We start from the raw sequence: 27,055 nt of genomic DNA, 5'->3' as shown, positions 1-27,055 counted from the left end.
CGAGGAATCAAAGTTTTAGTCGGAACAAATCATCAAACTGCACTAATTATTATCAGCATCGTGTGCACAAAACTAACAATAAATAAAAAAGTACAAGAGAAACGACAGAAACAAGCAGCGACAACAAGAAGAACATAACGGACAGAGAGATTAATTAAACTTTATTAATATCCTCCTCAGATTTACTTTTAAAATACACATACAAAAAAACGACATAATGTTCTTTATTCTACTTTTATCAGTTTTATGTATTAAACCCGTCTAAACTGATCCCTGCTGGGATTAATACATCTGAATCTGAATACATCAGCACTGTTTTCTGCTTTAGTTTTTCTTCCATAAAACTCTTAAACAACTTCAAACCTGCTCAAAACTTTCAGCATTTTAACCCTTTAACCTCCTGAGACCTGAGCTTTTATTAACTTTGTATTTTTAATTTCTCTGAGGTGTTTGGGTTCAGTCGGAACCAGGACGTGTAAAAACTAAACATCATCTTTGAAGGAAGTAGAAGCTTTGGAAAAAAACAAAAAAAACAATGTCCTCATATGTGGACACTGGGATTAATTCAGTATTTATATTAGAATAAAGTCACTAATGTGCGACAAAATATAAAACTGTTTATTTTAGTATGTGAACTGAGCACAGACAGAATTGGAAACAATGAAGTCGGGTCTTTGCTAGTGAGCAACAGCTGCAGGAGTCATGTGACCAGTTCATCTGAATCCATCTTCGTTAAAGTGACGAGAGTTTAAGAGAATTATGTGAAATCACATAAAGACGAGACTTTAGTTCCAGCTCATCCACTAAAAACCTTTCAGTGGAAACATGAACAAAGAGACATTTCAGAAATAACAATAACTCTAATGGAAACGCCTGAGAAAGACTGTGTGGAAATGCATCATGGGAATTGTAGGACACAGTGTTGTTGGATGGAAAAGTCTTCTTTTATCCGTGGCTGTGGATGAGAGTGTGACTTTAAAGAAGATGAAGAGAAAGAGGAATAAGCCCAGTTTCCTAGGATGAAGCTCAGTGTAGCTTCAGTCCAGCGGGGAAACAGTTTTTACGGCCCGTTAATCAGACGTGTTTCCCCCGGCGACGAGTCCTCATACACAACAACAACAACAAGCGGATGTGATGGAGGAAGAGGAAATACAGGAGATGGAAGCCGACGTGGAGCTGGATGGGGGGGGGGGGGGGGGGGGGGGGGGGGGGCGATGCCATCTGCTCCAATGGTCACGCATGGTCTCAACCACAACACCTGCTCCTGACGACCAAACACTCACAGAGTTTCCATCACTTCATAACAACCAGAGACCCCCTCCTAACCCCGCCCTCCTAACCCCGCCCCCCCGTAAACCTGGAGCCCCACCCCCACACTTCACCTAAGACATCCCATAATAATATGATCAGCATTTAACACAGGGAGGAAGTAAAGCTCCAAGATGAGAAGAAGGAAGGAAGGAAGGGAAGAAGGATTCCTTCCTTCCTTCCTTCCTTCCTTCCATTCCTTCCTTCCTCCCTTCCTTCCTATCTTTCCTATCCTTCCTTCCTTCCTTCCTTCCTATCTTTCCTATCCTTCCTTCCTTCCTTCCATTCTTTCCTTCCTCCTTCCTTCATTCATTCATTCCTTCCTTCCTTCCTTCCTTCCTTCCTTCCTTCCTTCCAGACATCTTTATTTGTCCTTTCTTCCTCCCTTCCTTCCATTCTTTCCTTCCTTCCTTCCTTCCTTCCTTCCTTCCTTCCTTCCTTCCTTCCTTCCTCCTTTTCTTCCTTCCTTCGTCCCTCACTCCTTCCTTCCTTCCTTCCTTCCTTTCCTTCCTTCCTTCCAGACATCATTATCCTCCCTCCCTCCCTCCTTCCTTCCTTCCTTCCTTCCTTCCAGACATCTTTATTTGTCCTTTCTTCCTCCCTTCCTTCCATTCTTTCCTTCCTTCCTTCCTTCCTTCCTTCCTTCCTCCTTTTCTTCCTTCCTTCGTCCCTCACTCCTTCCTTCCTTCCTTCCTTCCTTCCTTTCCTTCCTTCCTTCCAGACATCATTATCCTCCCTCCCTCCCTCCTTCCTTCCTTCCTTCCTTCCAGACATCTTTATTTGTCCTTTCTTCCTCCCTTCCATTCTTTCCTTCCTTCCTTCCCTCCTTCCTTCCTCCCTTCCTTCCTTCCTTCCTCCATGACCCAGTTTCTCTTCACATTCAGCTCATGGACTCATGTCCTGACATTTTCTTTCAGAGTTCACTGGTAGAATCCACAGTTCATTGGTCCATCAATGATGAGCAGATGCAGCAGAACAGGAACAAACCAGGACATTAGCGCCTCCTTAAATCTTCTTCCTCTTTTTGCATCAAACTCGTCAGAGGTTCAGCCTTTTTCCCGTGTTTGTCCACATGCGGGAGTTAAATGATGCTGGTGACTTTGGAGGAAGTGGGTTTGTGCTGATTATGAAAGAGGCTGTTGAGCTCATCTGCCTCCAGGTCATCGTTGATTGGTCGGTTCGATAGCTGCTCTGCTTTCACTTTCAGGTCAGTCCGAGCTGACCCCGAGTGCAGCGCAAGCAACAGCTCGGAGATGACATCGATCAGTGTGTGTGTGTGTGTGTGTGTGTGTGTGTGTGTCGGTGCTCATCAGTTCTCACACAGGAAACCAATTAAACGAGCGTAGCGCGCTAACCCAGCGCCCGGGTTTGAGAGGCGGACGTCTGAGGTCACGATGCTGCAGAGTCAGAACCTGATCACAGAAAGTCTGATGGTTCTTATTATTTAAACGTTTGTCTGGACTTCAGCTCTAAAGATGCAGCAACGAGGAAACACCTGCATTTAGATCCAACATCTGACCACACATAGCATTAGCATTAGCATTAGCATTAGCATTTTATTAGAAGACCAGAGATGACCCCACACCACTGGTTTAACAGGAGCATTATGAATTTCATTTTGTATTTATATTATTTAAATTAATATTCGGTATCTGTCACAAAATGCCTTGAAGATAAAAAGGCAGCGTTTGTTTTCATTCTTTAAACACCAGCACTGATTTGTACCAGTTTGGCTCCGGTACCAGATAAAACCTGAACCAGACCCAGATACCAGTTTATCAAGTTTAAGCTCAGAATTTGTAAATTCTCTGTAGATTTCTGCACATTTCACATTTCTGGATGTATTTTTCTGCAATTACAGGCTGAGAACATACAGAGAACGCTCTATTTCACAAGAATTAAACGTCAGAAAGGTCAATATTGGTCAGATTATGTGAGTTAGAATCAAACGTGTATAAACACAGAAATCGAGCAGGAATATTAACTCAAAAATTCATCAATAACGCAAGTATTTGTTTGGATTGTAAGATAAGATTAAGATCTTTAGGTATTTGGGATGAGTCGGATGTAAGAAGTAAAACAATAAGCATCAACTTTGAACTGGACACGGATTATTTCACTTTAAGTCTCCTATATTTTAATGCAAAACCAGGATCGGAAACGACGAAATCCCAACATCCTCAAACGTTGTTAAATTTTCATGTTGTGTCAAACTTGACAAAAGTGCCTCCATAAGAGGACGCAGGGTCTGAAAGCAAATAAAATCATGTCAGTTTATTTCCATCACGTTTAAAAACAGCCAGCGTTGACAAGCTCCGCCTCTTTCCCCGCCTTAGAATCAGCTGCCATGATGGCGGCGGCCTGAGACGCCGCGCTGAGCTTCATAACGTCAGGAAGCATCTTAGTGTGTGACTGAGCTGGGATTCGACTATTCCCTGGAACCAGCGTTTTAGGTGAAATAATAACAGTTAATTATTCGTTCACTTCCACCTGCATCGTACATTCAGTTTAAAACCCCGGCCTGACTACGCCGGCCTGTGCAGACTGTTTGTGTGTCCGTCCGTCACTGTGTGTCTCCAAGGGGAACAGACATGCTAGACAGGGAATGCATTCCAGATACTGTTGCTGCCAGTCTCAGGCCTGATAAAGCATTTTAAAAACCCGCCGCCGTCTCCTAGAATACAAATTAAACAGGCGCACAAAGAAAACAAAAAGATGAGCTTTTATTTTTTTAGTTTTTATTTTTTAGAGCACAGGTTCAGGCTTTAGATGTAGACACACAAACCCACAAAGGACCCGGTCTCCTTTGTTATCAGGCTTCCCCCCTTTTCACTCCCATTCAGACATTCAGGGCTTTTTATTTTTTTATTTTTTTGACATAGCTTTGCAATCTCAGAGCTCTTTTCTTAGTCGCTGTGTGTTTTCCTCCTGCAGTCGAAGCCTCTACCTGGTGATTTGGTATCAGTCTGTTCTTAGACACGTCCGTCCCTGCGCTTTGCCAACAACGCTGTGTTTCTGCAACACGAGGCGTTTAAGGCCGGCGCGTATAATGATAATGCAGCCATGGTGAAAACCCAACGAGGAGTTTGATGACATTTCTGGCGTCGGATGTTCACGTCTTCAGTCAGCGGCTGATTGCAAACAGCAGCGCTGATGATGCACGGTTCATTTCCTGCACAGTCAGGGAGGTCAGACCAAACCTTCAGGCTGTGGCGTCATATCCACCTTTCTCCTGAATTCTGTTACCCATGATTCATAGCTGAAGCTGGTTTTACTCTTCCCGCTACGTTTCCATGGTTTCAGTAGCTTTTAGCTGCAGATGGGACAGAAATGGACAAAATCAGAGGTGATGTTTTAAAACGTTGTGAGGACAGTTTGTGTCTTTTCTCACAGACTGGTTAAATGACTAGAAGCTATGGACGGACGTTAGCTACACTGACAGTGTACGGTTCAATATTTGCCTCTGAGATGTAGTGGACCAGAAGTAAAACTGTCATTTATGATGTTAATGTTGATCCATTTGGGTCCATTTTACATTTTAGTTTATCTGACATTAAGTTCCTGCAACGAAGTCATTTTAAGGTGAATTCTTCCGATCGCAGTGCGATTCAGTCGGATGTTTATGGACGAGTTTTAGTTTTAAAGCCATATGTCACGGCAGCATTCGTTCCTCGTTCCTTTGGGATGGAGCGCAGAGCGTTCTAGTCATAGTGGTTGGTTCTAAAAACAAACGGTGTCCGATAAACTTTTCAGCTTCTTTGAATTGTTGTGGCAAAGTTAAACCTGAGCTCATTTTCTGGAAATAAATGGCGCTATGTTCGGCTAGCTTCCCCCTTCAGGTCATTATTTTGGGAATGTTTCTGGTGATGTGGTGAAGACTGACCCAAATTAAACATCCCATCATATTAAATAACATTCTAGTCTCTAGTTTCATCCTCAGGTTTTCGTCTTTAACGTGATTAACGCGTCCTGGTGCGTAGGCTGAGGTTACGTGGCCTAATCGATGCTCGGTTGCTGCTATGATCTGATCTGAACATAAACTTTCCAACACAATCAAAGCCTCTCAGCTTTTATTCTTCTCTCTTGTTTTTGCTTCAGAGTAGAGCTGCATCTTTTTTTTAAAAAAAATCTTTTTTTGTCGACTATTTCAGAGGATGTCGTTTGAATAAAAAAAATCTTGATAATGAATAAAACACCCACATTGTGACTAAGCTCACAGGGTCCAGATGAACGGGTCTGTGAGAGCTCTGCTCTACGCTGTGATGAGTGAGACATCAGAAGATTAAAAAAACTCAGACCTCGCTCTGTTTTAATGTAGGAAAAACTGCACAACCAACAAATGAGAAACTGTTTTATGGCAACAACATGTGCCTGAGTTTGTCTACACATATTCATTCATTCATTATCAGCAGCTGGACAGACGAGTCTTTTTCAGGTGTTTTGGCATCAAAGCTGTTGTGTCCTGCTTTTCTAAAGTGACCTGATTCCCTCACGTCCACAAGCAATTATCTGCTCTGTAGCCTTGGTTGCTACGGTCGCATTGTTGGCGTTTTTTGAATTGGACTCGACATAAAGAAAGATGAAATAAAAGAAGATCTGATGACTCGTCTTTATGTTATGGTCCCAACGTTGAGTGGGTGGATTCTCAGATTCAGATTCAGGTAACGTTATTAATCCCTCCAGGGACAGTTGGTTTGGACGGTTTACATATTATTATACAATACACACACAACAGGAACAGATAAACGTAGAATAAAAAGCCAAATGGAGCGTACGGACGCCGTGAGTTCACATATTACTTTATTTCCATGATAGTGAGTTAATTTCCTCTGTTTTCTCGAGACCTTGATATATTTAATTTAAGGTCCATCATGATGACTGATGGACACTATAATGTAGTCAAATAATAATAATAAGTCTACTGTAAATACTATATAAAATAATAACACACATAATATTAATATTAGATTTTTGAGTGCATTATACAACAGATGAATGGCAGAGGGAATAAAACATTTTAAAGACAGTTTGTCTGCTGTTACCTGCAGCTCTTCATCTAACAGCTCACTGCGACTGCTCCTAACGGCTCCATTACTTCAGGACATAAAACAAACAAACAAACAAACAAACAAACAAAAACAATAATGAATCCAAAATACGATTGTTGTGCAAATTTGTGTCAAATTAAACGTTTGTAATGTGAAACTGGAAATTTTCAGTAAATCTTCAGATCCGTCAGTGACTAAATTAAACACGTCTCCCAGACGCCTCATACAAAGATACAGATGCAGTAAATCACATAAACTCATTCCAGTAAAGACACAAACTAAAACCATGTCCCCTTTAATATAAAAACATGTGCCTTAAATAAAAAGTCTGCTCCGCTCTGTGTCCTTGCTTTAGTATCTGAGCTCAGTAACGTCCGTCTAGACGGCGAAGCTTGTTTTGTTGTGACTGTTTGGAGACTTTCACAATCAATAAACCTCTCCAGGTAATTTACTGATGTCCAGAAATCGTCACAGTCGTCTTAATTACCATGACACTACCTGCTCTTTACTTTTTACCAAACTCCTGTCGAGGACCAACACAAGGTCCCTTTCATCCAGAGGTCAGCCAGGTATCGTAGCGCTCCGGGTGGAGGGGTGGATGGGGTGGGGGGGTCGGGGGTGGGGGGGTCCCTACACATGAAACAGCAGACATCAAGGCCGTCCCAGACAAAGAGGAGCATCTCACCACACGCTGCCTCGTGGCTGGACACTGACCTTTAACGTGCTGATGCTTTTAGAAGGACTGAACCAGACGTTTATCAGCAGAAGCAAAATCCTGTTTGTGTAACTCTTGAAGACGTTCTCATTGAACAATGTTAAAGTCCTTAAAACTCACTCTTTACCTTTTATCTAAGTCTTTAGTGGACTTCCTGCCTCTTATGTCCTCCGGGATGTTGTCTACTCGGCGCTGATTCAAAGAAGTGAAACTTAAAACCAATGAATCTCGAGGATCTTCTCTTTTTTAGTCGAAACATCCTGACTAACGACTAAAGCTAGAGGTCTGCTGGCATCTTTCAATCAGTGCATTTACATCCACATCTTAATGGAGCTATGATCTAAATTCAGTTTTCTGAATAAGGTCCTTGTCCCAGTTTACATGCAAAAAAGAAAATCAAATAACTGACGGGAACATGTCCTCCTCCTCTACACTAGGGGGCGTTATGTGTCTTTTCGGTAAGTTAGTACGTTCCCCTTTCACCTAATACGTCATATAACAAACAAGAGCTGTTCATGCATCAGAGCGGCATTTCAAACAACAGCCGGATGGAGAATAGTTCAGCTTTTTGATCTCGTACGTAATGTGTGAGCTACTTCTGGTGCAGATAGATGGCGCTATCCCTCAGGTGGTTCTGGTTCTGGTGCAGGTACCAGATCGGCTCGGTTAGATGGTGGTGGTGATACTGTTGTTAGCTTAGATGAATGTTGAGTCTAGAGGTGAGACAGCTAGCGTTAGCCGCCGTGCTAATGTTGGCAGACATTGGTCTTTTCTCCAGTTTTCTGTTTTTACGTGATGTTATTTCCTCTGCTCTACCCGTCCTAGTCGACTCCACTTCTTTTCACATTTTTTAAGAATCACAGTCGGTGTCTGTGGCTCTGGTCTCTGTGTTCTCTCTGTGGACTTCAGTGACTTTGTGTCTGATTCAATCATCTAAAATATCTTCTAGATCAGAGACTAGAAACCACCCTGGTAGTAATGACATCATTAATCCCCCTGGACCAGATCAGCTGATTCATCCTTTCATCCTTCCTGGTCAGATATTCCCTCCATAACCTTGTTGCTTAAAAACCAGAGGGAGTGACGTCGTGTCTCTGCAGAAGAAACCTAACGTCCATTAACTGTGTTCATCGTCTTCGTTCTCAGTAGTTTGGTCTCTGCAGCGTTTCGGTTGTGAAGACCTGATTCAGTCAGTCTCCTCTGATCAGCTGATGCTGAGCAGCCTTTAATCTGAGCTGCTGATTAGTGGTAACTCTGAGACACTCGTCCTCTGCAGCAGTAACGTTCCTCATCAGAGTCGGATTCATCAGAGCGTTCGGCACAGGACTAGTTTTTGGTGACCTGGGGAATAGTCCAACGTGAATCAGAGTTTGTGGAGTGGTCCCGGGTAAACCACCTACTCCTGAACGTGGACCAGACCCAGGAGCTGGTCATTGACGTCAGGAGGAAGAGGAACCAGTGGAGCCCATCATGGAAGTAGTGGACCATGCAAGTACCTGGAGGGACAACAGTGCTGCTGTGGACCAGAAGGACCTGAGTGGACTCTAGTTCCTGGTCTTTCAACGTGTGCAGTGAGTTTTTCCACCGGTCTGTACTTTGCTGTGGTTTTGGAAGTAGAACCAGCAAGAAATTGATCTGAAATGCTGGACCAGTGATGGGTGGGGAGTTGGAGACATTTGTCTCAGTGAGGGACAGGAGGACACTGAATAAACTGCTCTCTGTTATGGACCATCCATCCAGAGGAGGAGCAGAGGAGCTGATTCTCCATCAGACTGATTCATAGTGAACTCTACAGAGCTTCTTTTATTCCAGACTCCATCCAGCTGAGTAACAGCTCATCTTTTTGTAACAGCGAAGCTCCTATGACCAAGCAGTTTCCCTCGTGGATCATTAGAGTCTGACTCACATGACGTCTCCAGGTGAAGCTAATAGGACTGCGGAGTTAAACTTTAGTTGTTTCACAAAATGTTGAGCTAATTAGACGATCACGCTCTGCACTCGACTCCCTTCTTCTTGTCTAGATTAAGAGATCTATTATTTTTTCTCCTAAACTGATAAATATCCCCTGAACCAGCAGCTCTTTCCTGCTCCCCAGCGTGAATCGACCCTTTCACAACTAAATAAGTGGCTTTGCGGTTTGGTGAGTTTTCCAGCGTTGACAGAATTTTTTTGGGAAGCGTTTGAGGCCGACAACCCTTTGTCCTTAATTGGTCTCCAGTGTGTGTTTGTGTTTGTGTGCCTTTGTTTTGTTGCTGCACTCATCCCAATTACCTTATTTACAGCGAGAGGGTCCATCTAACTTTGAAGCTTCCAAACAATGACGACTAATGAGAGAGACGCATGAATACGTGGAGGAGGGGGGGCAGCGGGAGAGGTTGATTAGTGGAGTCGTGATGAGCTGTTGAACCACGAACCCAAACCATCAAAACAACCGCAGCGATTCTTAACGTCTTAAACCCTCGGTGGAGCCAGGACGTCAAGCCTGAAAACAAAACATAAACCAGGACTAACTCCAGAACCATCAGGTCCATGTTTGGTCCAGGTCTCTGTGGACCCTGGTCTCCATGGGCCCTGGTCTCTATGTAACATTGTGTCTGATTAATTAGTGATGAACTAATAAATATCTTCTAGATCAGAGACTAGAAACCAACCTGATAGTAACGACATCATCCTGATCATCCATCAACCCCTGGTCCAGACCTGGACCAGATCTAGACTAGACCTGCACCAGACCTGGACTAAACCTGGACCAAACCTGGACTAAACCTGGACTAGACCTGGACCAGACCTGGACCAGACCTGAACTAGACCTGGACTAGACCTGGACTAGACCTGAACTAGACCTGGACCAGACCTGGACCAGACCTGGACTAGACCTGAACTAGACCTGGACCAGACTTGGACTAGACCTGGACTAGACCTGAACTAGACCTGGACTAAACCTGGACTAGACCTGGACCAGACCTGGACCCAGAGCTTCTAGAAACACCACAGAGCTCACATGTTCTCCAAAGGTTCTAGTGAAACAGAACCAGGTCCACTCTCCATCTGGACATTAGGATCAAACCAAAGAACCCAAAGTTCCTCCACGTTGGGTTTTTACCTCTTAAAGTGAATCTGGCTCCAAAATGCTACTGATTCACTACAGGAGGCAACGTTCACACAGTTATTATCAGATACCAACACTGAGCTCATCATAGAATCCATGAGAATAATGATGTTTGCGTCACCAAAGCTACATGCTACATATCAGTGCTAAGGTTTTTATTATTAACTCTAATGTGTTATTATTCCATTTGGATTATCAGGTGGAGCTAAGTCACTAATAACTAAGGCCGTGTTTTAATTAACTCTAAAAGGTTTACTGGTCGACAGGACGGGAGGGAAATGAATAGATGGAGGAGTGGGGCTGAAAAGAAGGGATGTGATGATATTCATGCACTAAAAGAGGAAAAGAAAAGCGATGGATGGGGGAGTGTTGAGAGTCAGAGTCCGTCTGAGTGAGTTTAAAAATCAGAACCAGTTTTAATATTGAGTTTAATTAATTTCCTGTCGCGTGCCGACACTGTCCCAGAAAAGCTACCTGCATGATTTGGTTCTGAACCATGAATAATTAAAGTCCAGATGTTGTGATGCAGCAGCACAGACCAAACCGCCTCCGCTCTCAAGATTAATGCACACGGTTTGTTTCTGGGAGGAAGGAGGAGAAGAAGAATAGAGGCTCTGATGAGGGCTGACAGACTCGTGGCATTTTTTGAGTTTGGAGTTTGAGGGAAATGAGCTGTGACATTTGCTGTTGTGACAGCGACAGTTTGACGAAGCGTTCAGCTTCTCTGAGGAGGATGTTAGCCAGAAAAATAAAACAAAGACACACAGCATGTATTTAAATGGACACTTTCATCAATCAAGTGTCGGTTTAAGACGTTTTCGTGAACCTTTAGTTGTAACTGCTACAGAGATCTGGGGTTTGTTCCACTCCAGAAAAGAAGCTTCTCAATCAGACAGGAGGAAATAATCAGACAAATCAGCCGCTGCTTGTTTTCTACCTGAGTGCTGCAGCATTAATAATGATGATATATAAAAAAAGAGGAATGATAATGGTGCATAATGATAGTGAACAAATGGTCTGAGCAGAAAAGGTCACATGACACAACCGGAGACACGGAGCAGATTAAACTGTAATAAGGCGTCGACGTGGCAGCGAAGATAAAAAACAGTCTGAGATCGTCTGGGTGCGAAATAAATCACAGACTGTTCATCACGTCCAGGAACCGACTCACTGATGCATCATCACATTTTCTGTTGACGTGGTTAACCACCTGATGGATATTAAGGTGGTTTCAAGTGCAAATCTCTGCACCAGTTCACTGAGTTACATCACTGTGCAAATGTAGAGAGCCTGTAGCATTAGTTAGCATTAACTGCTAACTGTGATTCTCCAAAAAAGAAAAGAAGAAGAAGTAGAGTCGACTAGGACGGGTAGAGCAGAGGAAATAACATCACGAGAAAAGACCAGTGTCTGCCAACATTAGCATGCGGCTAACGCTAACGCTGTCTCACCTCTAGACTCACAAAGTGTCTGTAATTGAACAAATATGGTTTCGCTGGAATAAAATTAAACTAAATTATAGTGAAATAATGAATAGTTTCTGGGCATATCTGACACAATGGGACATTACAAAGAGCATTTAACTGAATACAAATCTTTTAGTGCCTCAGTGCAAATATAGAGGGTATGTACTGAGTGACACTAAGTAAAAAATGTCTAATTAAGGAAAACTGGACTTGATTTATATTAACTACCAAATAACAAATGGTCCACGAACATTGACAGTTCTCCTGATATTTATTTGGACCCCCTCCCCCATTATTAGGAAAAGTGGATTAGCCTCAGTTTCAGTTCATTTCAGTTAATTTCTGTTCTGATAAATGATAAATAAAAGATGCTAACGGTAATAGCTTCACTGAGAAGTAACGTTAGTCATTCTATATGTCACATTCATACCCTCTGTATTTCTGACCTTATAGGTTATGGAAGGACTATTTGACCAGGAAGGAGATGAATCTAAACTAAACCTGATCTAAACTGGTTTGAGTTGAACTGGTTCAGGATGAGCTCAGGAAGGCGACTGAGAATCTTCTGGTTTGTTCGTGTCTTCAGTTTTATTAACGCAGCAAAGGATGGTTGAATATTCTGGCCTGTTTATCTTCTGACGTCTTGTTTCCGTCTGGATTAAACTGGCAGTAGTGGTGGAGGTGGTGGAGGGGGGGGCGGTTTGCGTTGTTTTTTTGTTTTTGTGCCGGAGGAGTTTGTAAATGACACTTAAATGTAGATTAATGTGCGACGGCTCCTTGAGTTGATTCTGAGACGCAGTCGGGATTTCTGCTGCTTGTTGTTGTTGTTGTCGAGAGGAAAGCGTCGGAGTGTGTGTGTGTGTGTGTGTGTGTGTGTGTGTGTGTGTGTGTGTGTGTGTGTGCATATGAGTGTGTGTGCGTGTGCGTCGGTTGGTGTGTAAATGCTGCTGTGTGCTGTTTTTTTTAACTAAGCTGCTGGAGATGGCGTTTTGCATGCATGGCAGAGCGGATTGCCTCTCTATGCATTTCTACTCTTTTCTTTTTTTAGTTCTCGCTTCTCTTCTCTGTGCTCAGCTCCTGTCATGGTTAACTGCCCCGTCCCCCCGTCCCCCCGTCCTCCACCGATACATCTACTGCATATATATAAATAAATATATATATATATATATGTGTGTGTCATAGGCTCGTAGTTTAATAGTGTGGCCCATTTTGTCCAAATGAGCCTAAAAATAAGAAGTAGAAATGTTATTTTTATTTGTTTGTTTTTAAAGTTTCGTCTGTGAGAAGATGCTTAAAAGAAAAAAAAAGAAATCAGCATAATAGTAAAAGTATGAAAGTATAAAATGGAGGAGGGGGGGTAAGGATGAATGTGCAAAAGAGGAGAAGAAGAAAGAGAAGGAAGGAGAAAGAATAAAAAGAGGATGAGGAGGAAGGAGGAGGCAGAATAAGAGGAGGATGAAAATGAGAAATAAGAGAAAGGAGGAAGAGAAGGAGGAGGATGAGGAAGATATAGATGAGAAATAAGGAAGAAGGAGGAGGAAGATGAGAGATGTAAGTAGGAGGAAGAGGAGGAGAAGTAGAGGATGATATAAATGTGAAAGAAGGAAGGAGAAGAAGGAGGGGAAGAACTTATTGCCACTTCTCTGTGGGTGAATATTGATGAGTAGATTAGTATCAAACATGGCGCCCATGAAACATGTGACCAGCTCAGGACCAATCAGCACAGAGGCTCATAGACTCTGATACTCTGTGAGGATCTGTCATGGCGTCCACTCGTTTTACAGTCTGTGGTCTTTACTTTATTCGTCCCCCTCCAGATAAGGACGCCCCCCCCACGGGCCTCCCCTCCAGCCCGTCTGCAGAGGTGGCAGCAGGAAGCCCCACGCCTGCTCTCAGCCTCCGTCCTTCCCCGGGGAGTCACAGCGGAGCATCAGCTGCAGCGTCAGGTCCGTCAGGCGTCCGTCCAACTCGTCCTCCCACGGACCCACAGACACACAACCCCCCAGAGCAGGAGGCTGAGGACGCCACGGGGGACACCACGGTGGACACCACCCTGGACCTGGACTCAGAGACACCTACACCAGGTAGACACGTAGCTGGAAGCAGTGGACAGTTTCCACACGTTAAACATCTTTAATCCTCTAACAGACAAAAAACGGTTCATGAACTTAACGTGGCCAAACGGGGAAAGTTCAATTAAACATGTTTGTTCTGTGGTTGTGTGTCTCCTTGTGTAGTTTTTTTTTTTTTGTTATTTTTGAACTTGAAATTAATAAGTTCCTCAAAGTGTTTTTGTAGCGATACCATCAGATAATAAGAGATTACAGCAGTAAAAGCTCTTCCACTTTTCATATATCTGCTTTTTTATTTTAATAGTTTTTATATTAATATTTTGATGCTGCTCCTGTTACTTTTAAAACGTAATCAAACATTTTAGCTGTGGTGAAAATAAAAAACAAACAAACTGGCTGCAAGTTAGAACCGTTTGTGCCTGTATGTTAGCATGTTAGCTCAAAGCTATGATATGTGAATGCTAACACACGGTCTTAAATGATGATAAAGGCTAAATTAAAAATCTTTTCTCTAAATGCAAGTATTTATACTTTAAGCACATTTAGCTAATATTGCTAATTAGCTGCATTAGGGTTCTTATAACCAACATGCTAAAGTTGCTAATTTGCAGGTGCAATGTGTAAAAGGTTGCTAACAGAAATGCTGCACGGTGCCGGAGTGTTAACAGGTTTCACAGAGTTCGGTTGGTTTATATTTCGCTGTGGTTCCTCCGGAGAACCTCCAGAGGAACAGGGAACGTGTTATTTATTCCAGTCAGTGCTAATATTGTCCCTGTGCCTCGTGTCTGCAGCGTAGAGGGTTGGATCCCTGTAATTTCCGTTATTAATTACACACAGCAGGGATTTCCAATGAGTTTCCAGTCAGGCTCGAGTTAATGGGATTACAAGGCAGAGCACAGGCGAAAACAAGGTCGGTGCAAAATAAAGCCCCCCCTCCTCCCTCTTTCCTCAGCTGTGTCCGGCTGCATGGTGAATTTCTCGGACCCGGAGGGATACATCGACTCCTCGGACGACCCCCCTCTGCCCGACGGCGCCCTCCTGCACTGCACCTACACCGTCACCGTGTACACCGGCTACGGAGTAGAGCTCCAGGTACATGTCGCCCACTGGTTCTCAGTCTGTGGAGGGAGGGATGCTGCTGGGACCAGGAGGAGGAGGCCTCACATCTGAATGCAGGCTGAGCTCTGCCCCCTAGTGGTAGCTGTTGGTACTGCTGCTTGTGTATGAGTGTGTGTGTTCTTGTGTTTGTTACGTCGTGGGGGCCAGAGTCTTGCACAACCGATGTTGTGGGGACATGTTGTCCTTGTGGAGACATTTTTTCTGAGCTCCACACATTTTGAAAAGGTTAATACAGGTTTGGTTCTGGTCCTGGTTTTAAGGTTCGTTCAGAAAAGGACATTAAAAAACAAAAAAATTAGCTGGTTATTTGATTTTTATTTTGAAATTCCAAAATTACATCTGCAGGAGGCTGAACCTGCTCGACCTGACTGAGTCTTTGTCAAGCTGCTGGAAAAGTCGAGCACCTACAATCTGGAGAACAGAAGATTTTTGGCACCATTGCTTCTTTAAAATTCAAAAATCAAAACTGAAATTCAAGGAATTTTTCGCCATCAAGGTTGAGAATGAATTAACAATTTTCATTTTCCATTTTAAAAACTAAAACTAAAATCATTAGAAGACAGAAACAAATTCATATTGTGTTCATGTTGCTGTTTTCAGACTAAGAGCTTTATGATATTATTATTTAAAATATACGCTGTCATTTCTGATTTCTGGTGTGACCATGTTGAACTGTTCAGGTGAAGAGCGTGAACCTGTCCGAGGGCGAGCAGCTTTCTATCAGGGGAGTGGATGAACGAGGAGCTCTGCTGGTTCTGGCCAATCACACGCTGCTGGTGGAGGGTCAGGTGATCCGTAGTCCCACCAACACGCTGTCCGTCTACTACCGCTCCGCCCCCGAGGGATCCATGGGCATCTTCCAGCTGCACTACCAGAGTGAGTACGCTCACCAGCCAGTTTATTAGGTACACTACACCATTATCAGGGTCTCAGATTACTGGTTTACATTGGTTCCCCATTCACAAATCTGACACATAGTTAAAAAATGCACATTTAGGTTCATTCTACTTCACTTTGTGTTGAGCCTCTAATTTCCTCCTAAATTCTCGTCTCGTCTCTATCCGGTATATGAGGAACCGTTGTGAAGCTCTTGTTCTCCTGCAGAAGTCACTCATGTCCATATATGGTCACTTCCTGTCTATTGGAAACCAGTCATGACTTCAGAATGAGTTTTTCTGCTGCTCTGAGCCAGAAATCTCCACTTCAGCAGCTCTGACACAAACCAAACTTTACACATTTATTCCTAACTGTGTTCTGCAGGTATTTACAGAGGAGATTTATCATATATCATTCAGAGTCTGATTTATAGAACATTTTACTCCGAAAATCATGACACAAAAATAGTTTTTTTTGGACTGTTGACAGTATTTTGTGATTTATGGATTTTATACAAAGAGATATCCATAATTCCCTCTGTAAATACCTTGAAATCTAATACGTTAACAAATAAAACAAGAATTTTGAACCTCATTATTGAGATTTCTGTTCTGAAAATATATGTAAATTAGTGCATATTTAAGTAGTTAACTCCTTATATGTATGTATAAATATAAATTCACAGAAAACTTGTAATACAAAAAAATATTGTACTTATGTAAGTTATCAACTGGAGACATTTCATGGTGATATCTATTGGTTAAATATTTTACCCCATTCACCTGTAGAGTCTCTCCTTAAAAAGTGAACTGAGCCGAAAAGAAGAGCGCCCCCTTCAGACTCACTGCACCATTTTCTATCGCTAACATCAATGCTAACAGGCTAATAGGACAACAACAAGACACAAGTGCAGCATCAGGAAGGTGTTTGAGCATCAGCGTGGAGGCTGGAGTCACTCATTCCTCTACACAGACACTAAATGATGAACAGTATCTCCCTCCGTCCATAAATCTTAAACAGAGGGTTAGTTTGTCCTTTTTCTCTTCACTGATGAGCATAAACATCTCGCCATCAATTTACAAACTGACGTTGCCAAAAACAACCAGTTCTCTTCCTGGCAGTCTGAAAAAAAAAAAAAAAAGTCTATTTGGCTGCATGATTCCTCTCAGCAAAGATCTGCACCACAGAGTTTAGTATGTTGAGATCATTTTATCAGGTGCACTAGAGAAAGCATTCTGATATTTTACTTTATTTTATTTCATATTTATCTTTCTGTGCAGGCCTGACATTACACACAGTCTGCTGCTTTTCCCTCCCACTGTTGTGTATTTTTTCTCCTGCTCGTTAATTTCATGTGATTGCTCCTCCAGGATAAATATTTCTTTTCTGATTCTGATTAATATTAATATAACAGCTCTGCACTAAACTAATGACCAGTTGATGTCTCCACCATCGACCGTATATAAATACAGACTAGTTTATTAATACTACGCTCTGCTGTCTGTTTACTGGAACATTACCTTCCTCATTTCCCACTGAATGTTCGATTATACACTGTACTTGTTTTTAAAATGTATTTTTATTTTTTTTTAATGGAGTGGTTGCCATGGCAACTACAGCGTCAAATATCGAAAGTAAAACTAAACTTATCCAAAGAATTGACAGTTGAGCTTTCATCAGTATTATATTAACTACATAAAATGACTGAAACCAGCCTTTTATTGTTTGACCTGTATTTAGTTTTTTTTTAGTCCCACCCACACTAATGGAGGAGGCGGAGCTTATGGCCTGAGGCTGCAGCCTCCGGCCACCAGGGGGAGCTCTACCTGCTCTACTTCTTAGTGACAAATACAGTTTAATGCCATTTTATGGTCAAACCAATTTAAGAAAATACCTTAAAACTCTCTGCAACTTATTAAACCAACATAAACCTGCTGCATAAATACACATATAAACATTAGAGACATTAGCGTATGTATTCTGATCTAAATCCACCTCGTATTTGTTATAATGTTCAGATGATGTAGAACCAGAGCCAGACAGGTTGTAGCTTAGCCCAAAATATTAGGAACACGTGTCAATCAAAATGTCTCCGTTGTTGTGAACTAAAGCTGAACGTTCTGTTCATTAAGACAAGTCATTTAGTGCAGGGTTTAAATGTATTCATTAGCCTTCCTAATAAACATGCTAGTCAATGCATGCGCACAAACACAAGACAAGAGCTCAATTAGTGCGTTAACTGGATTCTGAATGTGCCTGTACGTAAACATGCTATAGAAACCCAGTCACTGGGTCCGTTCATCTGTTTGCACTCTGTACACATGCTAATTGCATAATCAGAAATCTTCTCATCTAATCACTCGACGCCGTGATTGAATCTGTCGCGTGAATTAGCTGATTAGCGCCCTGATTAATCGGCTCTCATCTGAGACTATGGGAGTCTGTGTAGAGAGCGTGTTGTGTGTTGCATACGTTCCACGAGGAGGAGGAGGAGGAGGAGGAGGAGGAGGAGGCATCCGAGTGGCGGCGTCTCCACCTGTGCCATTAATCACCGGCATCTAATCCTCTCACATCAGCACCAGCCAGAAGAACAGGGCGATCTGAGACAAAAAACCAGGATAAAAAAAACCCCGACACATTATCCCGCGTCGCTCCCAGGGCTTATTATAACCGAGATCATTTAATTACAACATATCTACGGCCTATTTGTTTCAAGTGAGCGTTCAAATATATTAGACAATAATCATCTCAGACAGTTTGAGGTCATTCTGCAGAATCTAATTCGTTCCAGTTCTGTTAAGACTCATAAATGCATCAAAAGCTCAATATAAAGAATAGTTCTACAGGATGAAAACGTCAAGACGTGTTAAAAAAAAATAATAAAACCTGCAGTGAAGACGATAATAATAAATGAGAAAAAAACTCAAAACATAAAATGTCTTTGTAGTTTTCTTTTAGAATAACAGATGATGTGTTATTTAACTTTAGTGTGAAAACTTTTGCTAATAGACAAAGTAACACTTTTCTGATTAAACTGTGTCCAACTGTTAACAAGCTGATAGAACCGGACTAGAGCACGAGTACGGAAAAAAAGATCCTACAAACAAACAGACATTTATTTGCTTCAAAATTCAACTCTATTTACTTCTATTTACAGATGTTTATTGGGATCCTGTTAGTCTAGAACTGAATTATTTTATTTATTATTTATTTATTATTTTTTTTCATGTGTTATATCTGAACTACAAGCTCATGTCACGCTAACAGCGGCTAAAACCATTAGCCTGGTAAAACCAAAACAGAGACAAACACCATTGTGGTGAACTGGGATTAATGGTGGATTTTTTTTCTTTAAAACTTTTGAATGTTTTTATAAATTTCTGCCTCTGTGTTCTTGTAGTTTTCATCACTGTAAATAATTCTAGTAAAAAAAAAGTTGGTTCAAGTTATTTGTCCCATTTACTGTTTATGCAACGTAATTAGCTTAAATTTAGTTTTACATTAGAGTAATAATATTAAACTTTAATTTCACTTTGAACACACCAAGTTTGCACCAAGTTATACTGGGACAAGGCCAGAGCTTTGGTGGAGGCGGCCATCTTGGTTTCCGCCCTCTGTAAGTGGAACGTTGATTGAACTGAGGAGCGACGTCTTTCCCGGCTCCGAGCTAAACGGAACCGTTGTTCTCACGTTCCCTTATTAAAGCCTGTGTTTGTGTTCAGTCTTCAGGCTGAGCTGCTCGCTGCCTAAGAGGCCTCACTTCGGGGAGGTGTCGGTGCTGGACCTGCTCCCTGGGGGCACCGCCCGCTTCCACTGCCACATGGGTTACCACCTGCAGGGGGAGCCACTGCTCACCTGCATCAACGCCTCCCTGCCGGTGTGGAACGGCAAAGAGCCCAGCTGCAGGGGTGAGTGTGTGGAGGTGACGATTTAATTACGGGACTCGTTTGAACCATAGACTGTAGAAAAATGGATGACATGTTCAAATTGTATTATATGACTTATATGACCTCCAGCCACCAGGGGGAGCTCCACATGCTTTGGCTTGACTTTAGAGCTGTCATGGTGTCCAGTGTATGTTTTTTAACCAATACATAGACATAAACACCCCATCATCATCTGGATAAACCTGCAGCCAATCACAGACAGGTATTACCACTGTTACCAGGCAGATCTTTGAGGAGCGTAATCTAGTTTTTCTGACTTCTGGGGAAAAAAAATAGACTTTTCTCCACAGTTTGAAACGTTCTGACTTTAGCAGCTGATTAACAGAGATGTTCGTGCTGCAGCTCTCTGTGGGGGGACGGTGAAGAACGCTACAGTCGGGCGGGTGCTGTCTCCTTCCCCCCATCACGGCCCCAACGCCACCCTGGACCGATCCTGCTCCTGGTCCCTGGAGGCGCCCAAGGACCAGAGGCTGCACCTCCACCTGGAGAGACTGTCCCTGGGGCCGACGGACAGGTACGCCCCCCCCCCCCACCTCAGATTAATAAATGAATGAATGAATGAATGAATGAATGTTGAGCAAGAGATGCAAATAGCTGCAAGAAATACACAAAATTCAGTTCAATTTTATTTATATAATTATCTTTATTATTTTTTATTCCTTATCTTCTCTTTTACTCTGTTTATTGTTTTGATTTTTAAAATTGTGCTCATTTTTATTCTGTTACTCTGTTATTTAATAAATATGTCTCATCATTTCTTACCTCTGTAAAGAACTCGGGTTTTTTCTTAAAGCGCTTTAGAAATAAACTTGGACGTGACTTATATAGCGTAAGTAACATTACAAACTGTCTCACGATGCTTTTCCAACGTTTCAAACCTCCAGAGCAGCGTGAAGGAAAAACTCCCTTTAAACAGGAACCAGAACCAGATCAGTCAGAGAAACGTAGTCGTGAATAAAGCGAACATGTGGAGTCTGATGATAGAATATAAGAGGAATCACAAACACACAGGAAACGATTAAAAACACTTCATACAAAGATGGTTGTTCACATCCATAATGTGGGATTCAGATTGATAAGACTTTATTCATCCCCAGTGAAGATTAATGACACTAGACTGAGTGGAAAGACTCAGTTAAATATTTATGTAACATACATTATAAAAGTAATGCATCACTTTCTGCTGTGACGTGGAAATAAAAGGCAAAAAACAAAAACTGTGACATTTTACTCGACGCAAACTTTGGTGAAAGTAACTTAAAAGTGATGTAATGCCTCACAATTCAAAGACAGTAATATTATAATGCATTATGTTTTTGAAGTAACTTGCCCAACGCTGCATAGGAAAAACAAATAAAAGAACTGAAGATATATTGACAGTGTGAACATGTGGGTGCATGTTTGAGGCGTTCGCCTTCAGTCCGCAGTAAAAACTGGTCTTTCTTGGAGCAGGTGGAGACTCCACACGTTAAATGTGGTGAAACTGTCGGTGCATTATCAGCCTCATGCAGACGTTAAAGTCCTGGCTGTTCCCTGCAGACGCTCTCCAGCTCCGTTTGTCTGATTCCAGGCTGGTGCTGTGGAGCGGCCTGGACGCCGGCTCCGTGGTGCTGTTCGACTCGGGCCGGGGGGGTCAGATCCCCTTCGAGGGGGTGATCAGCGAGGGCCCGGCCGTGAGGATCCAGTTCATCACCGACCAGCCCAACCACAACACGGGATTCAACATCCGCTACGAAGGTACGACAAACGTTTCATCGTTACACTAGAATTCACCGGTGTTCCTAATAAACTGGCCGCTGAGTTTAGTTCTGCAGAAGTTTAATCGTCCAGATAAACGAGAATTTTAAATCATTCCCAGTCAGATCATTCTGCCTCATGTTCATCCTCCTCATTAAATAAATAGAACGATTAGAAATGATTCTACTGATTTATTTATTTATTTGTTTATTGATTTATTTACTGATTTATTTGTTTGTTTGTTCATTTATTTATTTACTGATTTATTTGTTTGTTTATTTATTGATTTATTTACTGATTTATTTATTTATTTATTTGCTTGTTTGTTTATTGATTTATTTACTGATTTATTTATTGATTTGTTTGTTGATTTGTTAATTTATTTATTTATTGATTTGTTTATTTATTTATTTACTGATTTATTTATTGATTTGTTTGTTGATTTGTTAATTTATTTATTTATTGATTTATTTACTGATTTATTTATTGATTTGTTTGTTGATTTGTTTATTGATTTATTTACTGATTTATTTATTGATTTATTTACTGATTTATTTATTGATTTATTTACTGATTTGTTCATTGATTTATTTATTGATTTATTTATTTGTTTGCTGATTTATTTATTGATTTATTTCCGTGTCTGCAGCGTTTGAGCGAGGCCACTGCTACGAGCCGTACCTCCAGAACGGGAACTTCACGTCCTCAGACCCTCTGTACGGAGTCGGGGCCGTGGTCCAGTTCTCCTGTGACCCGGGACACTCTCTGGAGCAAGGCCCCCCCGTCATCGAGTGCATCAGCGCCAGGGACCCGTACTGGAACGACACCGAGCCGCTCTGCAAAGGTTACAAACAACAAATATACATATATATACATATATACATATACACAACAAGATCATCAACACTCAACAACGTCCTGGTGGAAAAACAACCAGAGAAGAAAAACATGGAGGAGATTTTAATTTAAAGTGATGAGACAAAAAACCATAGGATTATATACCATGTTAAAATACTATACAGTGATCAACCACAACATTATGACCACTGAGAGGAGTAAATAACATTAAAACCATCCTGTGTCAGTTCATCTCTCTGAGGTTTGTTTTTCTCTGAGTCACATTCACCAAACTTTCCTAACAGACGTGTTTTTATCCATCTGTTGATGAGTGGGCGACGGTTTGGGAGCTTTGCTCATTAATATATTCAACAGTCGCTGAGTGAAGTCCTCCTGAAGAGCAGCAGCAGCACGACTGTTCAATACACGTTCCCATAAGTGGGACGATGGTTGTAAAATGTCCTCGGTGGAATCCTGCAGAACCATCTGATGCTTCTAATGTTTTCTAATTTCTAATTAAAAGTGTCCGTTCCTGAGTGGATCTCTCACCAAACCTTCAGTCTCGAATGTTTCCGTATATTCGAAACAGTCAAACCGTCCACATCCACGTCTAATGAGTTTAAACTGGCAATTAAAAGACTATTTAATAACGGTTCGATTTTTGAATAATAATACTGAATAACGTCTGGTCTGTGTGAGCAGCCCAGTGTGGGGGGGACCTGTCTGGACCTGGGGGGGTGATCCTGTCTCCGAACTGGCCCGAGTGGTACGGAGAGGGGGAGGACTGCAGCTGGAGGATTCACGTCGGAGAAGACAAACGAGTTCTACTCGATGTTCAACTGTGAGTAAAAACGCACCAACACACGCTCATCAAAGATGCATGTGCAGAGTCCAGCCTCCGTCTTATTCATGCTTCTCTGCTCGTACCGAGCCATTAAATTCAAAACATGTCAACATGAGAGAGTTTTTCCTCAGTCTGCTCATCGTGATGCTGGACTCAGAGCTCTGCAGCGTTTGTTAGAGATACGCGTCACATATCACACATCAGTCTGTCCTACGTCTTTGTTTGGAGATAAAAGAGACGGTTCTGGTTCTGGTGACGACTGGAGTGATTTCATGTCTATTTTTAAATATTGTTTTTACGTAATCAGTGTCTTTATAGATGCAAATCACCCAGAAATATTAGCGTTAGCTTCCAGAGCAGCAATAAGTTAAACCAACAGTTTGATCTGAAAAGATTCCAACGTCAAAATATCTTGGATCTTTTAGCTTCTACTATCTCCTCCTAGCTTCCTAGCCTCCCAGCTAACTGTAGCTCATCATAGCCTTCCGGCTAACTGTAGCTCATCATAGCCTTCTGAATAATGGTAGCATTTCTTAGCTTCTCCAGGCTAAAAGTAGCTAGTAGTTTCCTAGCATCCCATGTAATAGTAGCTCCTCCTAGTTTTCTAGCCTCCAAGCTACAGGTAAATACATCAAAGAACGTTGTTGGAGTGTTTCAAATCTTCATGCTAAGCTAAGCTCAACATCTCTCAGTTTTCACTTCATATTTTAACGCTCACTGTGGAAGAAAAAATGCATTTATTTTTCTAAAATGTTGAAGGGCTAAAGGAGCAATAACAGTCCAGACTCTTCAGTGAAGTGATTATAGTATCTTTGACACCATCTGGCCTTCAAAATAAAACCGTTTCCATTCAATGCTCCTTTCTTTTCTCTGTGATATGAAATTGGTTTGACAACTTCTCCTCACCCCCTGCTGCATTAATCCAATTACACACTCCAGTCCCTCAGTGGAAACATGTCACATTATATTTACAGCCGTGTCAGTTTTGAAACCTCTTCAGCTACGTCTCAACAAGGGCAGCGACACCACGTCCGTGTTTACAGACTGTTAAACGTTTGGCCTGTGGATGGACGTGGTGTTGAGTCTTTCAGGTCAACTCGTCTCCCACGCTCTGAGTCAGAGTGTCTGGGGTTGAACTGATGCCAGCGATGCTCTTCTCTGCTTCTCAGACTGAACATCAGCGACAGCGACATGTTGTCCATCATCGACGGCGACGAGGTCACGACCAGGATCCTGGGGCGCTACGCTGGGGGCAGCAGCCCCTTCAAGCTCTCCTCCACCACCCCCGACCTGACCGTCACCTTCCACTCCGACCCGGCGGGACTCGTCTTCGGCAAAGGAGAAGGTTTCATCATCAACTACATGGGTGAGTGACGGTTTTTATTTACAGAAAAGAATCAAATCCATGTTTTAAGAGTTATGACGCATCTCGCGTGTTTACATCCACATGATGAGACTCAGGTCCTGGTTTAGTTTCTATGAATCAGGGATTTGTCTCATGTTTGTGTTGAAGTGTGTGATGACAACAGATGAAAGGAGCTTTGTGAGGAGCTCAGAAAAAGAGTTGTTGTTGCTCATCAGGCTGGAAAAGGTTCCACAACCATCTGTAAAGAGTCTGGAAGCCACAAATAATCCACAGAGAGTCAGACAGATTGAAGACGACTGTTCCCCTCCACAGGAGTGGTCCACCAACAAACATCACTCCATCATAGTGGGAGAGGAACCAGAGGAACCCAGGGGAACTTCTAAGCAGCTAAAGGCCTCTCTCACATTGGCTGATGTTCATGTTGATGAATCCACTCAACAACCAAAGACACTGCTCTCTGTCCACAAAGAACATGTGGGACAATGTTTAGTGGACAGATGAGACCAGAGTAGAATAGTTTGGTTTAAATGTTTGGAGATGAACCAACACTGCATTCCAGCATCAGAACCTCATCCCTCCATGACACATGGGGGCGCTAATGTCCTGGTTTGGGCCTGTTCTGCTGCATCTGCTCATCATTGATGGACCAATGAACTGTGAATTCTACCAGTGAACTCTGAAAGAAAATGTCAGGACATGAGTCCATGAGCTGAATGTGAAGAGAAACTGGGTCATGGAGGAAGGAAGGAAGGAAGGAAGGAAGGCAGGAAAGAAAGAAAGAAACTGGGTCGTGCATCAAGACAATGAGCCCATGAACACCAGTGGTTCCAGTAAAACGGTAAAAGAAGAATAAGATGAATGTTTAGGAACGAGTCCTATCTATGGGTTGACACACGAGGAAACACCGCTGTTGCTATGCAACTGGCCAAACAATCACATCACTTGGACTCTGTTTTTGCCAACTACTTTTGAATATTTGCTCATGATGCTAATTCTGTAAATTTTCTTGATAGCAAAGTAATTTCCCTCGTGGATCATCAACGTTTGTTTAAGTTAAAGTAGAGACTGAAGAGCAGTGGTCCTTAATCTGAGCCCTGAGGAACCCCACATGTAATTCATGCAGGTGTGGAGGGGGAGGAGCTACCAATGGAAACAGAATGAATGAATGTATCTGTTTGAGATGTAGGAGATAACAACCCAGTGAGACGGGCGATGGAGGACAGAGTCTGAGTTAACATGGACGTCATTACTCAGCCTTAAAAGAGTCGTCTCTGTGCTCAGGTCTTCACTGAACCTTGACTGGGATATTTCAAACGTACTGTTTTGGTTTCTCAGAACAGACTTCTCAGACAGAAGGTTTCTCAGAGGCCGGTTCATGGGGTCAAAAGGAACGGGAGAGTTTCCCATTTAAACCTCAACTTCTCACTAGTCTCTCAGAAGTGAAGGATGAGTGGATGAAACGTCTCCAAGAAACTCTACTAGTCCAGTTGCTTTTATTCAGCCGCTTTTGGATGAATTAATTTTCTTGTCTTAATTACACACACATTGTTTGATTATGTCCAGTCTGTGAACTGAAGGAAGAAGAAGAAGAACGAATCCTCCTCTAGTAGCAAGAAGAAAACACAGAACATTAATAAACTGAATTCAGTTTAAAGACAATAAAAATAGTGCTTGGAGAGGCACATAAATATAAATGAGCCTCCTCCTGCCGGGACCGGTGTGTGTGTGTGTGTGTGTGTGTGTGTGTGTGTGTGTGTGTGTGTGTGTGTGTGTGTGTGTGTGTGATGATTAATCGGACTACAGCTACACTACAGCGTTGCTGCCTCCGATGCTCCGGCCCACAGGGGTTTGTAAGTTGAAGTTCCTGGATCAATTATTCATTGTCTATTGACTCCCTCCGTGCAGCCTCAGTGTGTGTGTGAATAAATTACCCAGCGCACACACACAGACACACACAGACACACACACACTCACACACACACACACACACACACACACACACACACACACACACGCACACTCGCTGCTGCGCCTCCTTGATTTACTCCTCGGGGGGAAATGTGTGTGAGTCGGAGGGCGACAGGTAAATTGGACGAAGTGAGTCTGAATCCAAACTGATGTCAGAGCTGAATGTGGGAGGTTTATGGGGGAGGGAGGGGGAGGAGGGGGGAGGGGGGGTTCATATGGGATGCGATTGAATAAGGGCATGAGAGGATGAGGAAAAGAGAGGAAAAGGCAAATGAAGGAAGGAAGGAAGGAGAAAGAGGGCAGGAAAGTAAATGGAGAAGAAGAAGGAGGACGTGTCTCAGGGTCCAGTTCCTCCATCAGTGTCTCCCCCGTTGATCCTCCTCTCTCCTCTCTCCTCTCTCCTCTCTCCTCTCCTCTCCTCTCCTCTCCTCTCCTCTCCTCTCCTCTCTCCTCTCCTCTCCTCTCCTCTCCTCTCCTCTCCTCTCCTCTCCTCTCTCTCCTCTCCTGTCTCCTGTCTCCTCTCCTCTCCTGTCTCCTCCCTCCTCTCCTCTCCTCTCCTCTCCTCTCCTCTCCTCTCCTCTCCTCTCCTGTCTCCTCTCTCCTCCCCTCCTCTCCTCTCTCCTCCCCTCCTCTCCTCTCTCCT

At 42.6% G+C, this 27,055-nt stretch overlaps 1 protein-coding gene across 4 annotated transcripts in view; it reads left to right on the top strand.

The window, feature by feature from the left end:
- The window catches only part of LOC124996695 (seizure 6-like protein), a 54,965-nt gene that overhangs the window by 18,681 nt on the left and 9,229 nt on the right, over positions 1 to 27,055 (top strand). For all 4 annotated transcript variants that reach the window (XM_047569959.1, XM_047569957.1, XM_047569958.1 and 1 more), the window contains exons 2-10: positions 13,464 to 13,730; positions 14,671 to 14,810; positions 15,518 to 15,713; positions 19,436 to 19,621; positions 20,003 to 20,174; positions 21,231 to 21,397; positions 22,047 to 22,241; positions 22,937 to 23,075; positions 24,248 to 24,444. In XM_047569959.1, the coding sequence (XP_047425915.1) occupies positions 13,464 to 13,730; positions 14,671 to 14,810; positions 15,518 to 15,713; positions 19,436 to 19,621; positions 20,003 to 20,174; positions 21,231 to 21,397; positions 22,047 to 22,241; positions 22,937 to 23,075; positions 24,248 to 24,444 (1,659 nt within the window). The remainder of the gene's footprint in view (positions 1 to 13,463; positions 13,731 to 14,670; positions 14,811 to 15,517; positions 15,714 to 19,435; positions 19,622 to 20,002; positions 20,175 to 21,230; positions 21,398 to 22,046; positions 22,242 to 22,936; positions 23,076 to 24,247; positions 24,445 to 27,055) is intronic.

This window comes from Mugil cephalus, chromosome 19 (genome assembly GCF_022458985.1).
Source record: "Mugil cephalus isolate CIBA_MC_2020 chromosome 19, CIBA_Mcephalus_1.1, whole genome shotgun sequence".
NCBI classification, from domain to species: domain Eukaryota; kingdom Metazoa; phylum Chordata; class Actinopteri; order Mugiliformes; family Mugilidae; genus Mugil; species Mugil cephalus.
The sequence above is the reverse complement of the archived record's forward strand: the minus strand, read 5'-3'. Positions and strand labels throughout refer to the sequence as shown.